The sequence below is a fragment of the Saccostrea echinata genome, unplaced genomic scaffold (genome assembly GCF_033153115.1).
Source record: "Saccostrea echinata isolate AGI-Se365-2 ecotype Australia unplaced genomic scaffold, CSIRO_AGI_Sech_v1 ptg000009l, whole genome shotgun sequence".
In the NCBI taxonomy this organism is placed as follows: Eukaryota; Metazoa; Mollusca; class Bivalvia; order Ostreida; family Ostreidae; genus Saccostrea; species Saccostrea echinata.
Genome location: NW_026889758.1, coordinates 27,552,650 through 27,566,958, shown reverse-complemented (window position 1 = coordinate 27,566,958; position 14,309 = coordinate 27,552,650). Strand labels below are relative to the sequence as shown.

The window sequence follows — 14,309 nt, the reverse complement described above, 5'->3', positions numbered from 1 at the left end:
ATTCATATGGAGACGCCATCACATGCCAGTTGCGGGTTGCAAATTTAGACCTATTCTCGGCACTGAGGGCCATTGAGCAGTGAGGGATTTTTTCGTGCCAGCACCTACTGTGACATGGGACCTCGGTTTATTCGGTCTCATCCGAAGGACCGGTTTCCTAGTTTTCCACTGGGATTCGAACCCGCGCCGTAAGGATTAACTCGCGAGGATTACACCGCGACTCTAGAGAAAACGCTCTAACCACTGCGCCCCGCGGGCAACATATGTGAAAACTTTCATAGAGTAGATTCAACTTTGTTCAAATCATGCCCCCCCCCACCCCCCACCCCCGGAGGTAGGGTAGGGTCATATTGGGCATATTTTTTACATATGAATAAATAGGAAAAAGATCTTTTACAATTTTCTTCTCAAGAATAACAAAGCCATGATTAGTCAAACATATATGGAAGCATCCTCTGTCTGAATCTTGAATAAACAGTGTTTATTATTATTCAAAGCTTATATAATTATTTGAAATTAAGATGTTTATTTTAATTCAGAAAACACGTATGTACAATATTTTGTGAATATTTACTGACAGTTTATGATAAAAATGTATACAATCAGAAAACAAGACATGAAAAACATTCATTGATATTTTAATATATGGTAAAGGTTTGGGCCAGGCAGGAAACTTCCACTTAATACTTAACTTAATACTCGTTCATATTACAATGTCATGAAAACAAACTGTACTGTACAAACATCATCTGGATCTTTGGTGTACATATATAGGCACTGGTAGGTATTACAGATCCTGGTACAGATTAGAACTGCATGGCGTTTTTCATGACGTGCGCCATCATCTTAAATAAATCAGACCATGCTTCCTCCAATTCAGTGTTCCATTGATCTTGCAGCGCCGGCTGCATGGCCCAAATAAACTGCGGACCGATTAACTATTGCAAAAAAAGAAAAGAGACAGAAGTTATGACAAATGAATAAATCATACTAGAAACCATATGCATTATATAAATAGAAACCATATGCATTATATAAATATTTAATTATGGATTATTAATACGAGTTTATTTAGTCATGATCTCTTGTGAAGATCCCCGAACATATGGATAGCAGAAAGGTACGGGCAGGAAAAATATGTATAAGTGGAATAACTGTACTAATTTTTAAAGTCTATTCTGATCAATATGAATGGCCAGTATTTGATATTTATATGGACCATGTTATGCGCGAACACATTTTTTTTATTGAATGTTCAAAAGACGCTTTTCCAATTTTTTTTTTTTTTTTTTACAAAAATACTTGGTCGCGATATCTGCACACGCTGATCCCGGAATTCTTGGGGGCGGGGGAGGGGGGGGGGGGCAACAACTCAAACAAATATCAGACTCGTAAATATTTTGAATGAAAAACGTAAGCAAATTGCCCAAACCTGAAGGTCAGGGAAACTTACAATGAATACCTTTTTTGGGAGGGGGGGGGGGGGTTAGGATAATCCACTTTCCCAAGTCAATTTTCTTCATTTTACATGGATTTTGCGTTTCCTAGAGGAATGGGGGACCAAGGTTATTATTATTTTTATTTACTTTACATAGAAATTCAATAAATCTGAACATCCCTGGGGGGAGACCGGACCCCCTACCCTCTGAGTCTTTGCCTGTAATTCTATTTAACATTTTAGTGTATATAACATGGGCCATCGTATGTACAATGTATATACTAGTTCTCAGAAAAAAATCATGAATAAATCACATTCTATTGATAACTGTTAATTAGATATGAAGTAATGTATAATAATGGTTTCTGTATGATTTATTTCTGTGCCAAGTACATGTATATAACTTGATGTAAGATTTTCCCCTATCGTTCCGTTTTCCGTTCCGCTTTTTAGCAACACCAGTTTTTTTTTTTTTTGCAAATATTCAAACATAATAGTAATATATTTTTGCCTGTATTATTCAGAAAACAAAATTCAAATATATTAATTGTAAGACCTATGATCAAGGTAACAGTTGGGTTGAAAATATCGTCAAACCCAAATCTCAGACCACAACAGAGAATTGCCCGACACTTCAAACGATATTTGGTCTTGCATATATAGTAGGGCTGGGCAATAATATCGATATTTCGGTATATTGCGATTCGTTAACAAAAAGTATCGTATTGCGATACGTTTTTCCAGTACCGATATACCGGCAAAATGATTGGGCTTTAGATTTATGAAGTAAAATATGAAATTTAAGATGTCAGAAATCGTGCCAAACAGTACCAAAAGGTAAATGATCTGTTGTATGGGTGCATTTCGTTGTCAAACTGTAGTGAAATCAACTAGAACTTTTTTGTTACAACGTATTTATAAAAGTTTTATACAATCTGCTTATAAATGGTGGTTATTAAAATAAGAAAAGAGCATTTTAACTGTTATTAAAAATATTGCAATAAATATCGCAATACAGTTTCAAAAATTGCAATATATTGCAATACGAAATTTTCAATCAATTTTGATTTAGTGTCTTTTTAAGAGATCAAGGTCAGATAACACAGAGCGCAAGCTTGTCTATGTACCAAATTTACTTATTTAAAGCACTAGTATCATAATTCTGTCTGTCTGCATGTCTGTTCGTTTGTCACACCTCATATCTCGAAAACTGTAAGATAAAAATTTGATATTTTACACATATATTGCTTGGCACTGTGACTTTTGTAAAATACTATGGTTACCAATTTTGAAACCCTTGAACTTGACCTACGACCTACTTTTCAAAATGGTTCGTAGTACAAATATATAGCATATTTTTAACAGTTAACAACACCTGACAAACTTTGATTATTTAAGTTAAGAGGCATTTCGACAATTTAGCAGTATCCAGGAATATGATCTTCTTCAACATATATCTGGGTAACATAAATATTCATTGACGTGCACTAAACGTGGCTTTCACAAGGAATATCAACATAATTTTAACTCCATTTTGTATTTAAGATCCTAAAGGCACCATGCACGACCTTTATCATTAAGGCGTCTGTTTAATATTACAAATATAAAAATTACTGAAACCACGCAAAACGTTGTATTTCAAGAGAATGCAAGTTGCGAACCATAATGATTTTGCTGTTGACATTTATTCTTGTTTAACTTTTACATCATAAAAATTAATTCATCCTTTGATATTTTGATTAAGAAATTAATACATGTGCTATATAAGGTAGTTTTGTCCCATTAGAAACAATTTTAAATATTGAAGTGCACCGTTAGTTGGTACATGATACAACAGTCTAGAATTGTATTCATATCTATGTATTCGTATATATGTATTCGTAGTCAAAAGTCACAAACTGTGATCGGGTCATTTTTCTTCAGTCAGAGTTCAGACAGAATTTTCAAGTCGGCGAGCAGAGTTTTGACGCGGTTTACAGAGATAAAAAGAAAATAAAGATAACCATGCCATATAGAATGGAAATAAACATTTTCCCAGTGCATTTTCTCTGAAAGTGTTAATGACTGCGATTCTGGAGAGAGGAATACTCCATGTAATTCGGAGTTAGATATTTTATTACACTATGGGTTAAAAAATTATTACAGAAACAAGTGCATGTGTTATCGCGTCAAATCTTAGACGTTTAATATAGGTAGTGACTTCGTTCAAGCGCCCGGCACGAGAAGTGAAAGTCAGTCTTGGCTCACACTCTACACGATATGATCTGGACATGATTTGACTTGTTATAGAATTAGAATTTCAAAACTAGGTCAAGGTGACTTACTTTTTGGCAATAACATATTTTTGTGTCGCCTGTAGAGCAGAGCTACACTTAGGGATCACTTTACCCGGCTTCTGTCTGTCCGTCTGTCACACCTGAGTACATACCTCTAATTATGTTTAGAATCGGTAGGAGAAGAAAGTAGTGCAGAAAAAATTACAAGTTCCTTAATTTGCAGACCTGAATTAAAAAAAATGTGATAAGGTATTAAACTGAGCCTCAGACTTGTTGATAAGGAGTATGTTCCCTTGCAAAAAAGCTTGGCAGATGTAATTTAACAAGAAGATCAGCAGAATTATTTTATGTATTATAACACCAGTGAGAAGTCTTGAAATCCCCTACTTTCACTTTCATTTTCAGAGGTTAACGCAGCAGAGGCATTTTGCCGGAAAACGAATCTGACATGCCACCTCGAGATTTTAACCAAGGAAAGACAACTTGATGTGCTTTGATTTGAGGGGTCACTCAATGCTGAACGAAAATTAGGGACATTCCTATGTGAAGAAACGTTAACATTGCCGCCTATGGGAAAACAATTAGTGGGTTGTACCCACCTTATATCTCAAAAACTGTAAAACCCCAGTCACATTTCCAAAAACGACCAACGACCAAAATTAGGATTCTTCGGGCGACAGTCGATATTTCATTGGCCGTTGTCTTGACCAATTTTGTGTCCGCTTGAACAGTTTTGTGTGCGTCGGGATAAGTTATAATTTTTTCTGCGTCGGTGGTCGATTCCCTCAATTGAAGCAGTCGTTGAGTAGTCCGTCAACCAACCTTCGATCATCGTCCGAATATCGGCAGACAGTTTGTTAAGTCGGTCGTCGGTCGGTCGATATTTAGTAGGGCTGGGACGATACAACATTTTCTATATCGATACGTATAATAATATTTGAGCCACGATATTTTGAATTAGTTATACATTTTTTTTTTTGTTTTGAAACGAACAAAACATTTTTTCACAAATAAGAATGATTTATTCAAAGAAGTTGTATATCTGTTGTAAAACAACATAAATTTTTACACAAATGATATTTATTATTATGTATTTCATATTCATATTTATATTTAACATATTTATATTTTTTATATTTAACCAAAAATGTAAGGTAACAAAGAAAAAAACATGTCAGATTTTTTGGGCGATATTTCCATATTTCTTCATACGTATCGATATGCATATCATCTCACATTGAATCGATATCTCAATATATCGTCCCAGCCCTAATATTTAGGAATTTTTTTTTTTTGCAAATGTCGGCCGACAGTGAAAATCAAACTGCGGCTCAGCGAACGATGATCGGGCGACGGTTGGCCGACTTATAAATATTTTAACCTTTATAAGGGCATCAATGTTCCTAGGAATTAATGTGACTACTCTGCTTCGCCCGATACTAGTGTCGTCCGATCACGTTTTTTTTTTTTCAGCCGACGATACGAGAAAATATGGTCGCCCGACCATCGGCTTAAATGACCTAGTTATATGAGGTTTGATTTTTTGCACATATATTGCCTGGCACTACGGCTTTTGTAAAATACCAAGGTTACCGACCTTAGCAATGCTAAAAAATTCCAAAATGATGCCACCATGACGTATTTGTCTCTGGCTCACATTTTGCAAGAGATGATCCTGATGTCTTGACTATGTTTCGTAATAAATTTCAAAATGAGGCTACCAATAACTCATTTTGGATTCAGACACATCTTCATTCCAAGATTCATCAACTGACAAGCTTTGATGGTGTAAGGCCTCGAAGTAGCACGCTGGACATGAAAAAAACTAACATACGGACGGAAAGGAAACTCCATACTATCATATGACTGGTTATTGACAGGCATATAAAACTGTTTAAAATTCCTAGAGTAAAAATATCTTACTATATTCCTTTTAAAAATAATAAAAAAAAATTTAATTTAATGTAAATTAGAAAGTTATAAGCTGAATTAAATTTTAGTCTTAGTCGTAAGTTCTTTTTGTAAAACGGGCCCCAGATCCATTTGCTTGACCATGAAAGGATCCAGGAGTTCTTACTGTCAAACATATGTAAACAAAGCAGATTTTTAACTTTTCAGGTCAACTTTTTGCAGATTTTGCACCTTAACTTACAACTAGATGACCGTTCACGGTAGCTCAGTCGGTAGAGCGCTTGCTCCGTGATCGGGAGGTCGTGAGTTCGAATCTCGGCCGCGACTGACCTAAGTCGATAAAAAATGGGTAGCAACTGTTCCTTCGCCATGTGCTCGGCACTTTGAAGTGAAAGTTGCGGGTCCTTCGGATGAGACCTTAAAAACTGAGGCCCCGTGTCACGGCAGACGTTGCACGATAAAGATCCCTCACTACCCAATAGCACTGAGTGCAGAGTAAAGGTCAAAATTTGAAGCCTTTCACCGGTATATAGTGACGTCTCTTTATGAGTGAAAAATTCTCGAACGTAAAACTATATACAATCAATCAATCATACAACTAGATGAAGAAATTGGGTAACATAGCTTCATTTATCAGCTTATTTTGTTTTATTTTATATTCAATCTATGGATCCTTTACAGTGTTACATTTTACTCAGGTTACCGGTAAAGTACCTTAGCTTCTTCTTTGATAAAAAGGACGGCATTAAAATATTGATTCAGTTGAAGGGATCGATTAGAAACAAAATTGTTCAGTGCTCTTGTTTCTATCAATGCAATGATGTTAATTATTCTAAAATAATAAGGGAAAAAGATCCTCTTAATTAATTACATGATAAAAGTGTTCGCTTTCTAAGATGATTATTTACTGTACACGTGTTAATTACATGTTGATAAATATTCCCCCGATACCACATGCTTCATTAAACGTTGTAATGCTACGAATATAATGTTTTAAAAACGGGTAATTAAGCTATTACTCGTATATTAAGTGTAAACAAATGTGGTCCCTCTTTTCGATGTCTTAGTGGTTTGGATGCAATTATTTATGACATATTGCGATTCTCTTGTTTTTGTGTCCTTCAAACTTCTAGGTCAAGGTCATGAAGTCAGAAATGATATTCCTTTCTGAAATTTGATTTCAATGGTAATGTACATGTAAAATATGAAAGCCCTATCTTCTCTCATTCAAATGTTATTACCAATGTAAAAAAAAAAAGAAAGAAATAGACTAGGTTAATCTTTAAGGTCAATGTCACGAGGTCAAAAGCCAGAGTTAATTTGAAAAGTTTTCTTTCTTTTTTTTGAAAATTAGGTCAAACTTCAAGGTTAAAGTCATGAGGTTAAAAATCATAGAATATTTGGAAACCGTTTGTCACAGATAATGCACATGTTAAACATAAATGTCCTTTCTTCTCTCCTCCAAAAGTTAGCAGCAATGATAAAAATATTAAAATTTAGTTAAACTTGAAGGTCAAGGTCATAGTCAGATCTCATAGCAGTTAGCACATTCGAAAGCTTCTTATCACAGGTAATGTTCTTGTCAAATATGAACGCGCTATCCTCCCTCATTTAAAAGTTGCCACCAATTTTAAAATTTTTAGTAATAAGTTTAATTTTAAGGTCAAGGTCACTGCGTTAAAAATCATGTTCGGAAGGGTTTTGTCACGGGTAATGAAGAGGTCAAATATGAAATTTCAATCTTCTGTCATTAAAGTTATAACCAAATTTTAAAAAGTAGGTCAAACCTCAATGTCAAAGAGGTATATACATGTAGTAAAAATCATAGTACTTTGGAAAGGTCTTGTCATAGATAATGTATATGTGTAATATGGAAGTCCTGTCTTTTCTCATTCAAAAATTATGACCAAGGATAAAATTTGTGTGACGGACAGAGGGACAGATAAATGCGATTTAATGCCCCCTTGCGCTCACGAAAGCATCATACGTCAATTTCCTTATTTATAACATTTTCATTTTTTCTTGCGCAGCAGGAATACTCGAGAGAACATTTTGATACATACTGCATATAAGACTTAATTACTGAGAAATTTGTGTTTTGAGTGATGGGAAAGAAGTACAATTGATTTTGTACCTCATTTAAATGAACAAGTATTAACACTGTCCTTTGTGTCGTATAGGGAAATTCTTTCTTATATTGGCTGCATGGAGTGTGAAACATTTTACGCTGCTTGGATTTGTAAGACGAATGATCAATGGCTTATAAGGCACAACTGGATGATCAAATGAGATCTACTCGTGACACTGTAAGGATTCTACCCAAGGGATTACAATTAACGATAAGTATTACAAATTTGTCGAGATTCCACTAAGTATTTACACCAGAAGGTGTTAGCACAAGCATGCTTAAAGCACTACACTGATATAACCTATGCTTCTGATCAATATTTAATATTCAAATAAAGTGGGTAAGAAGGGATCTTTATTCTAATATACTAGTGTCACATAACGGAAACGTTTTTGTAATTTTTTGTTGTTGTTAAACACAACTTCCAGATTTATTTTGATTACATTGGCAAGAGTTAATAAAACAGTCTTCAAGAAAAAAAAAATCATATTCCAAGGGGGAGTGAGTGATACAACTAAACAGTACAGAACTACGTATACCTATTAAAAACAAACGTTATGGATATTCCTATTCGAGTGGATGGTGATGGATTCACTAAATCTTCAACACTAAAATGTCCTGGTTGTTCTTAAAAAGAGTTTCCTTTATACGCCCATGCTAAAGTTGATCCCCTATCCCATTCCCACTCAGTTGTGTTATACCGGTATGAAGATTGATTGTACATTGTTTTACCCCCCAATTGAAGGAAAGAAACTTAAATTGTGTGCGCTACCTAACGATATCTGTACAGCTTGAGAAGATTTATAATGACGGTTCCGATGTAAAATTTAGATCCCGTACCGTGGCCCGGACCTAACTGATGGGATCAGGACCCTAACAATTTTGAATCTGCACTACCCGAGGATGCTTGAATATAAATACGACTAATCATACTAATGCTGTTTCGCCGCCCGCGTGGCGCAGTGGTAGAGCGTCTGCTCTAGAGTCGCGGAGTAAGGGGTTAATCCTTACGTCGCGGGTTCGAATCACTCATCTGTCGGACGTGGACATCGGTCCTTCGGATGAAACCGTTAAACCGAGGTCCCATGTCGCAGTAGATGCTGGCACGAAAAAGATCCCTTACTGCTCAGTGGCCATAAGTGCCGAGTATAGGTCAAAATTTGCAGCTCTCCACCGGCAAGTGGTGGCGTCTCCATATGAGTGAACAATTCTCGAAAGGGACGTTAAACAACAAGCAAACAAAACGAAAGGGACATTAAACAACAACCAGAAGTCTCTGATGAGACTGTAGCTCTACTGGTTGTACTTATAAAGGAAGATGAAAGTAGCACTTGGACTTGAAACTTTGAAACAGCAATAAGTAGAATAATGATCCTTGGTTTAGTCTGATTTTGTGGCAAGATTTTTATTGCAATCAGAATAAAACTGTAGGTGGAGTAGACTTTTTAAATAATTTCACAGAAATTTCAATTTAAGTAACCATGGCAACATCATTCAACAAAATCAAAAAGCAATAATGACAATTATGTATCTCAGTGTAGTCTACCTGTGTGCCAAATTATACTGAAATCAGACAAAACATGTAGGAGGAGTAGCGTTTTGAAAGTATTTCAAAAAAATTCTATTTTTAGGTACCATGGCAACACTATTCATCAAAATCCAAAACTGGTATAGAGAATTTTGTATCTTAGTGTAGTCTACTTGTGTGTCAAGTTATACTAAAATCAGACCAAAACTGTAGGGGGAGTAGCATTTTGAAAGTATTTCAAGGAAATTTCTATTTTTAGTAACCATGACAACATCGTTCATCCAAATCAAAAACGGATACACAGAATCATGTATCTTTGTGCGCTAAGTTATATTGAAATGAGATCAAAACTGTAGGAGGAGTGGCATTTTGAAATTATTTCTAGGAAATTTCTATTTTTAGTAACCATGGCAACACCGCTCATCGAAATCAAAAACGGATAAACAGCATTATGTATCTTATGCCCTGTTCACACGGAGAGTTTAATTCGAATTAAACGTAAGTTACTGCGAATTAATTAAATTTGATCCGCGTTCACACGGAGAATTTAATGCGAATTAGTTTAATTCGAATTAATTTACTGCGCATTAAAGTACTTCGCATTTTCTCCGTGTGAACGCTAAGCGAAGCTTATTCGAATTAAATTCTGACGCATGCGTAACGGCAGAATTATGTTACCTGCCACATATCGGTGGTCAGATATAGGTATCTGTGCTATTTTTGAGTGAAAAACAAATGAAAATTATGTTAATCACTAAAATGTGTACAGTCACTACATATATTATGTCAAGTGGATCTGCTCTGCAAAATGTGACGTGATTTGCAAATGACGTCATAATAGCCTTACGGAATAGCCTTACTGTAGGAATAAAATCTTAATTCGCATTAGTTTACTTCGCATTAGCTGTCGTGTGAACGCAATTTAATGCCCTGTTCACACGGAGAGTTTAATTCGAATTAAACGTAAGTTAATGCGAATTAAATTTGATCTGCGTTCACACGGAGAATTTAATGCGAATTATTTTAATTCGAATTAGTTTACTGCGCATTAAATTACTTCGCATTAGCTTCGTGTGAACGCTAAGCGAAGCTAATTCGAATTAAATTTTGACGCATGTGTAAGGGCAGAATTAAGTCACAGGCCATATGTCGATGGTCAAATGTAGGTACTTGTGCTTTTTTTTAGTGGAAAACAAAGAAAAATTATGTTAATCATTAAAATGTGTACAGACACTATGACATTTTGTCAAATGTATATCTGCCCTGCACAATATGACGTGATTTATAAATGACGTCATAATAGCCTCACCGAATAGCCTTGTTGTAGAAATAAAATTATAATTCGCATTAGTTTACTTCGCATTAGCTGTCGTGTGAACGCAATTTAATTCGCATTAGTTTAATTCGCATCATTTTACTTCGCATTAATTTACTGCGAATTAAACTCTCCGTGTGAACAGGGCATAATTCGCATTATTTTATGCCCTGTTCACACGGAGAGTTTAATTCGAATTAAACGTAAGTTACTGCGAATTAAATTTGATCCGCGTTCACACGGAGAATTTAATGCGAATTAGATTAATTCGAATTAGTTTACTGCGCATTAAATTACTTCGCTTTAGCTCCGTGTGAACGCTAAGCGAAGCTAATTCGAATTAAATTTTGACGCATGCGTAAGGGCAGAATTAGGTCACAGGCCACATGTCGATGGTCAAATATAGGTACTTGTGCTATTTTTGAGTAGAAAACAAAGGAATATTATGTTAATCACTAAAATGTGTACAGACACTATGACATTATGTCAAATGTATATCTGCTGTGCACAATATGACGTGATTTGTAAATGACGTCATAATAGCCTTACTGAATGGCTTATTGTAGAAATAAAATTTTAATTCGCATTAGTTTACTTCGCATTAGCTGTCGTGTGAACGCAATTTAATTCGCATTAGTTTAATTCGCATCATTTTGCTTCGCATTATTTTACTACGAATTAAACTCTCCGTGTGAACAGGGCATAAGTCACAGGTCACATGCCGATGGTCAAATATAGGTACTTGAGCTATTTTTGAGTGGAAAACAAAGGAAAATTATGTTAGTCACTAAAATGTGTACAGATCTACACTATGACATTATGTCAAATGTATCTGCTCTGCAAAATATGACGTGATTTGTAAATGACGTCATAATAACCTCACTGAATAGCCTTGTTGTAGAAATAAAATTACAATTCGCATTAGTTTACTTCGCATTGGCTGTCGTATGAACGCAATTTAATTCGCATTAGTTTAATTCGAATCATTTTACTTCGCATTAATTTACTGCGAATTAAACTCTCCGTGTGAACAGGGCATTAATTCGCATTATTTTATGCCCTGTTCACACGGAGAGTTTAATTCGCAGTAAATTAATGCGAAGTAAACTAATGCGAATTAAACTAATGCGAATTAAATTGCGTTCACACGACAGCTAATGCGAAGTAAACTAATGCGAATTAAATTTTTATTTCTACAGTAAGGCTATTCAGTAAGGCTATAATGACGTCATTTTGCGAATCACGTCACATTGTGCCGAGCAGATATATTTGACCACTGATTTGACATAATGTCATAGTGTCTGTACACATTTTAGTGATTATCATAGTTTTCCTTTGTTTTCCACTCAAGAGTAGCACAAGTACCCATATCTGACCATCGACATGTGGCCTGTGACTTAATTCTGCCCTTACGCATGCGTCAAAATTTAATTCGAATTAGCTTCGCTTAGCGTGCACACGGAGCTAATGCGAAGTAATTTAATGCGCAGTAAATTAATTCGACTTAAACTAATTCGCTTTAAATTCTCCGTGTGAACGCGGTTCAAATTTAATTCGCAGTAACTTACGTTTAATTCGAATTAAACTCTCCGTGTGAACAGGGCATTACTTCGCATTAATTTACTGCGAATTAAACTCTCCGTGTGAACAGGGCATTAGTGTAGTCTACTTGTGTGCCAAGTTATATTGAAATCAGACCAAAAGCTCTTCTGGTCTCTGACCAGTAGAGCTAAAAACAAATTAATGCTTTCTAAGAGTCTTTCCTATATATCCCCATCAAAACGTTGATTTACTAATGTGCACACCGTACTCCCGGGGGATATGAATTGAACAATTTTGAATTTGCACTACCTGAAGATGCTAGCAAGTTAATACGACTTATCATGGCACTGTTGTTCTTGAGAAGAATTTTTTAAAGCTATCTTCCAATAAATCCGTATGTAAAACATTGATCCCTTGTTGGACTTTTGCGAGAAGCACTGACTTTTACCTGCCTAATGTACGGAAGCACGGAATTGATAATAGACAAGAAAACCTTAATAGTGGTTATAGGTAGATGTTAGGGGAACAAACACGAATAACTGGTATGCAATCAACGCAAGAGATGATGGGAAGCAGAATTACATAAATTACCTTATTCGCGAGCGGTAATATCTTCTTTCATTCTCATTTTCTGAAGGAATCAAATAAAACATTCCGGAAGGAAAATTAAGCAAGAGTTGGTTAATGTAAGAGAGAGAGTTGAGGGAAGGTGCTTGCCGATCCCTTCCTAGACAACGTATTTATGTGCTTTGAAATGGCCATTACTGTCGTTTAATTAACTGTTAAGCTTAATATTTATTTCGCAAAAAGAGCTTCCATATACTGTTCTAGTGTAAAAGTAAGCCGTCGATTGTAAAAGTCAGGGCTTCTCGCAAAAGTCCATTGTGGCGCAATGATCCTATCCTACAAGTTTAAATCTCCTCTTTTTAAAGGAAGTTTTCACTTGAGTTTTGTCATTCTGGCAAATAGACTGTTGAAGGGGACTTTTAAATGATGCCATAAATACTTATTAATTATATGTCGCCCGCGTGGCGCATTGGTTAGACTAGAGCGTTTGCTCTAGAGTCGCGAAGTAAGAAGATGATCCTTACGTCGTGGGTTCGAATCCCAATGTAGGGTGTGGAGACCGGTCTTTCGGATGAGATCGTATAAACCGAGGTCCCGTGTAGCAGTAGATGCTGGCACGAGAAAGATCCCTCACTGCTCAATGGCCCCGAGTGCCGAGTATAGGTCACATTTTGCAGCTCTCCATCGGCAAGTGAAAGTGTCTCCATATGAGTGAAAAATTCTCGAGACTTTAAACAACAAAGAATCAAACAAAAACAAACTAATGCTGTTCTAAGAGTCTTTCCTATATATCCCCATCAAAATGTCGATTTACCGATGTGCCAACTGTACTCGCGGGGGCCATGAATTGAACAATTTTGAATTTGCACTACCTTGGGATGCTTGCAGGTTAATACGACTTATCACGGTACTGTTGTTCTTGAGAAGAAAATTTTAAAAGCTATCTCCCAATAAATCCATATGTACAACATTGGTCCCTTATTGTGGCGCCATTCTAAGGGATCAATGTTGTACATATTCAAAGTAGGTGCTGGCACGAAAAAGATCCCTCACTGCTCAATGGCCCTGAGTGCCTAGTATAGGTCAAAATTTTACAGCTCTCCACCGGCAAGTGGTGGTGTCTCTATATGAGTTAAAAATCCTCGAGAGGGACGTTTAACAAAACTTTTTAAATTATTTAATAATTATATCTCGTGGAAAAGAGATTAGGCTCTTTGTTTGAACAAATCTGATCCCTCTTCTCCTAAGGTTGCTGTAAGGCAAGTATAGTTGAAATTAGCCCAGTGATCTACCAGGCGTCACTGATGATACTGTAGCTTTATTGGAATGAAATTGATGTATGTTAATATATAGTCTACTTATGTCCCAAGTCTTATTAAAATTGGACTGAAATGTAGGAGTAGCGTTTTGAAAGAATTTGATAGACATTTCTATTTTTAAAAACAATAGCAAAAGTGTTCATCGAAAAAAATCGATATACTAAATTATGCTTCTAAATGTAGTCTGCTTGTTTACACAGATATACTGAAATCAGATTTAAACTGTAGGAGGAGGAGCATTTTGAAAGAATTTCACAGAAATCAAAATTTTTAGTAACCATTGCA

General features: G+C 35.7%; 1 protein-coding gene across 1 annotated transcript in view; it reads right to left on the bottom strand.

Annotated features, from left to right (window-relative positions):
* Window positions 1-563: 563 nt before the first annotated feature.
* LOC133182143 (neuroglobin-like) overlaps window positions 564-14,309 on the bottom strand; it is a 36,101-nt gene continuing 22,355 nt past the window's right edge. The window contains exon 3 of the mRNA XM_061316870.1: window positions 564-938. Within this exon, the coding sequence (XP_061172854.1) occupies window positions 807-938 (132 nt within the window). The 3' untranslated portion in view covers window positions 564-806. The remainder of the gene's footprint in view (window positions 939-14,309) is intronic.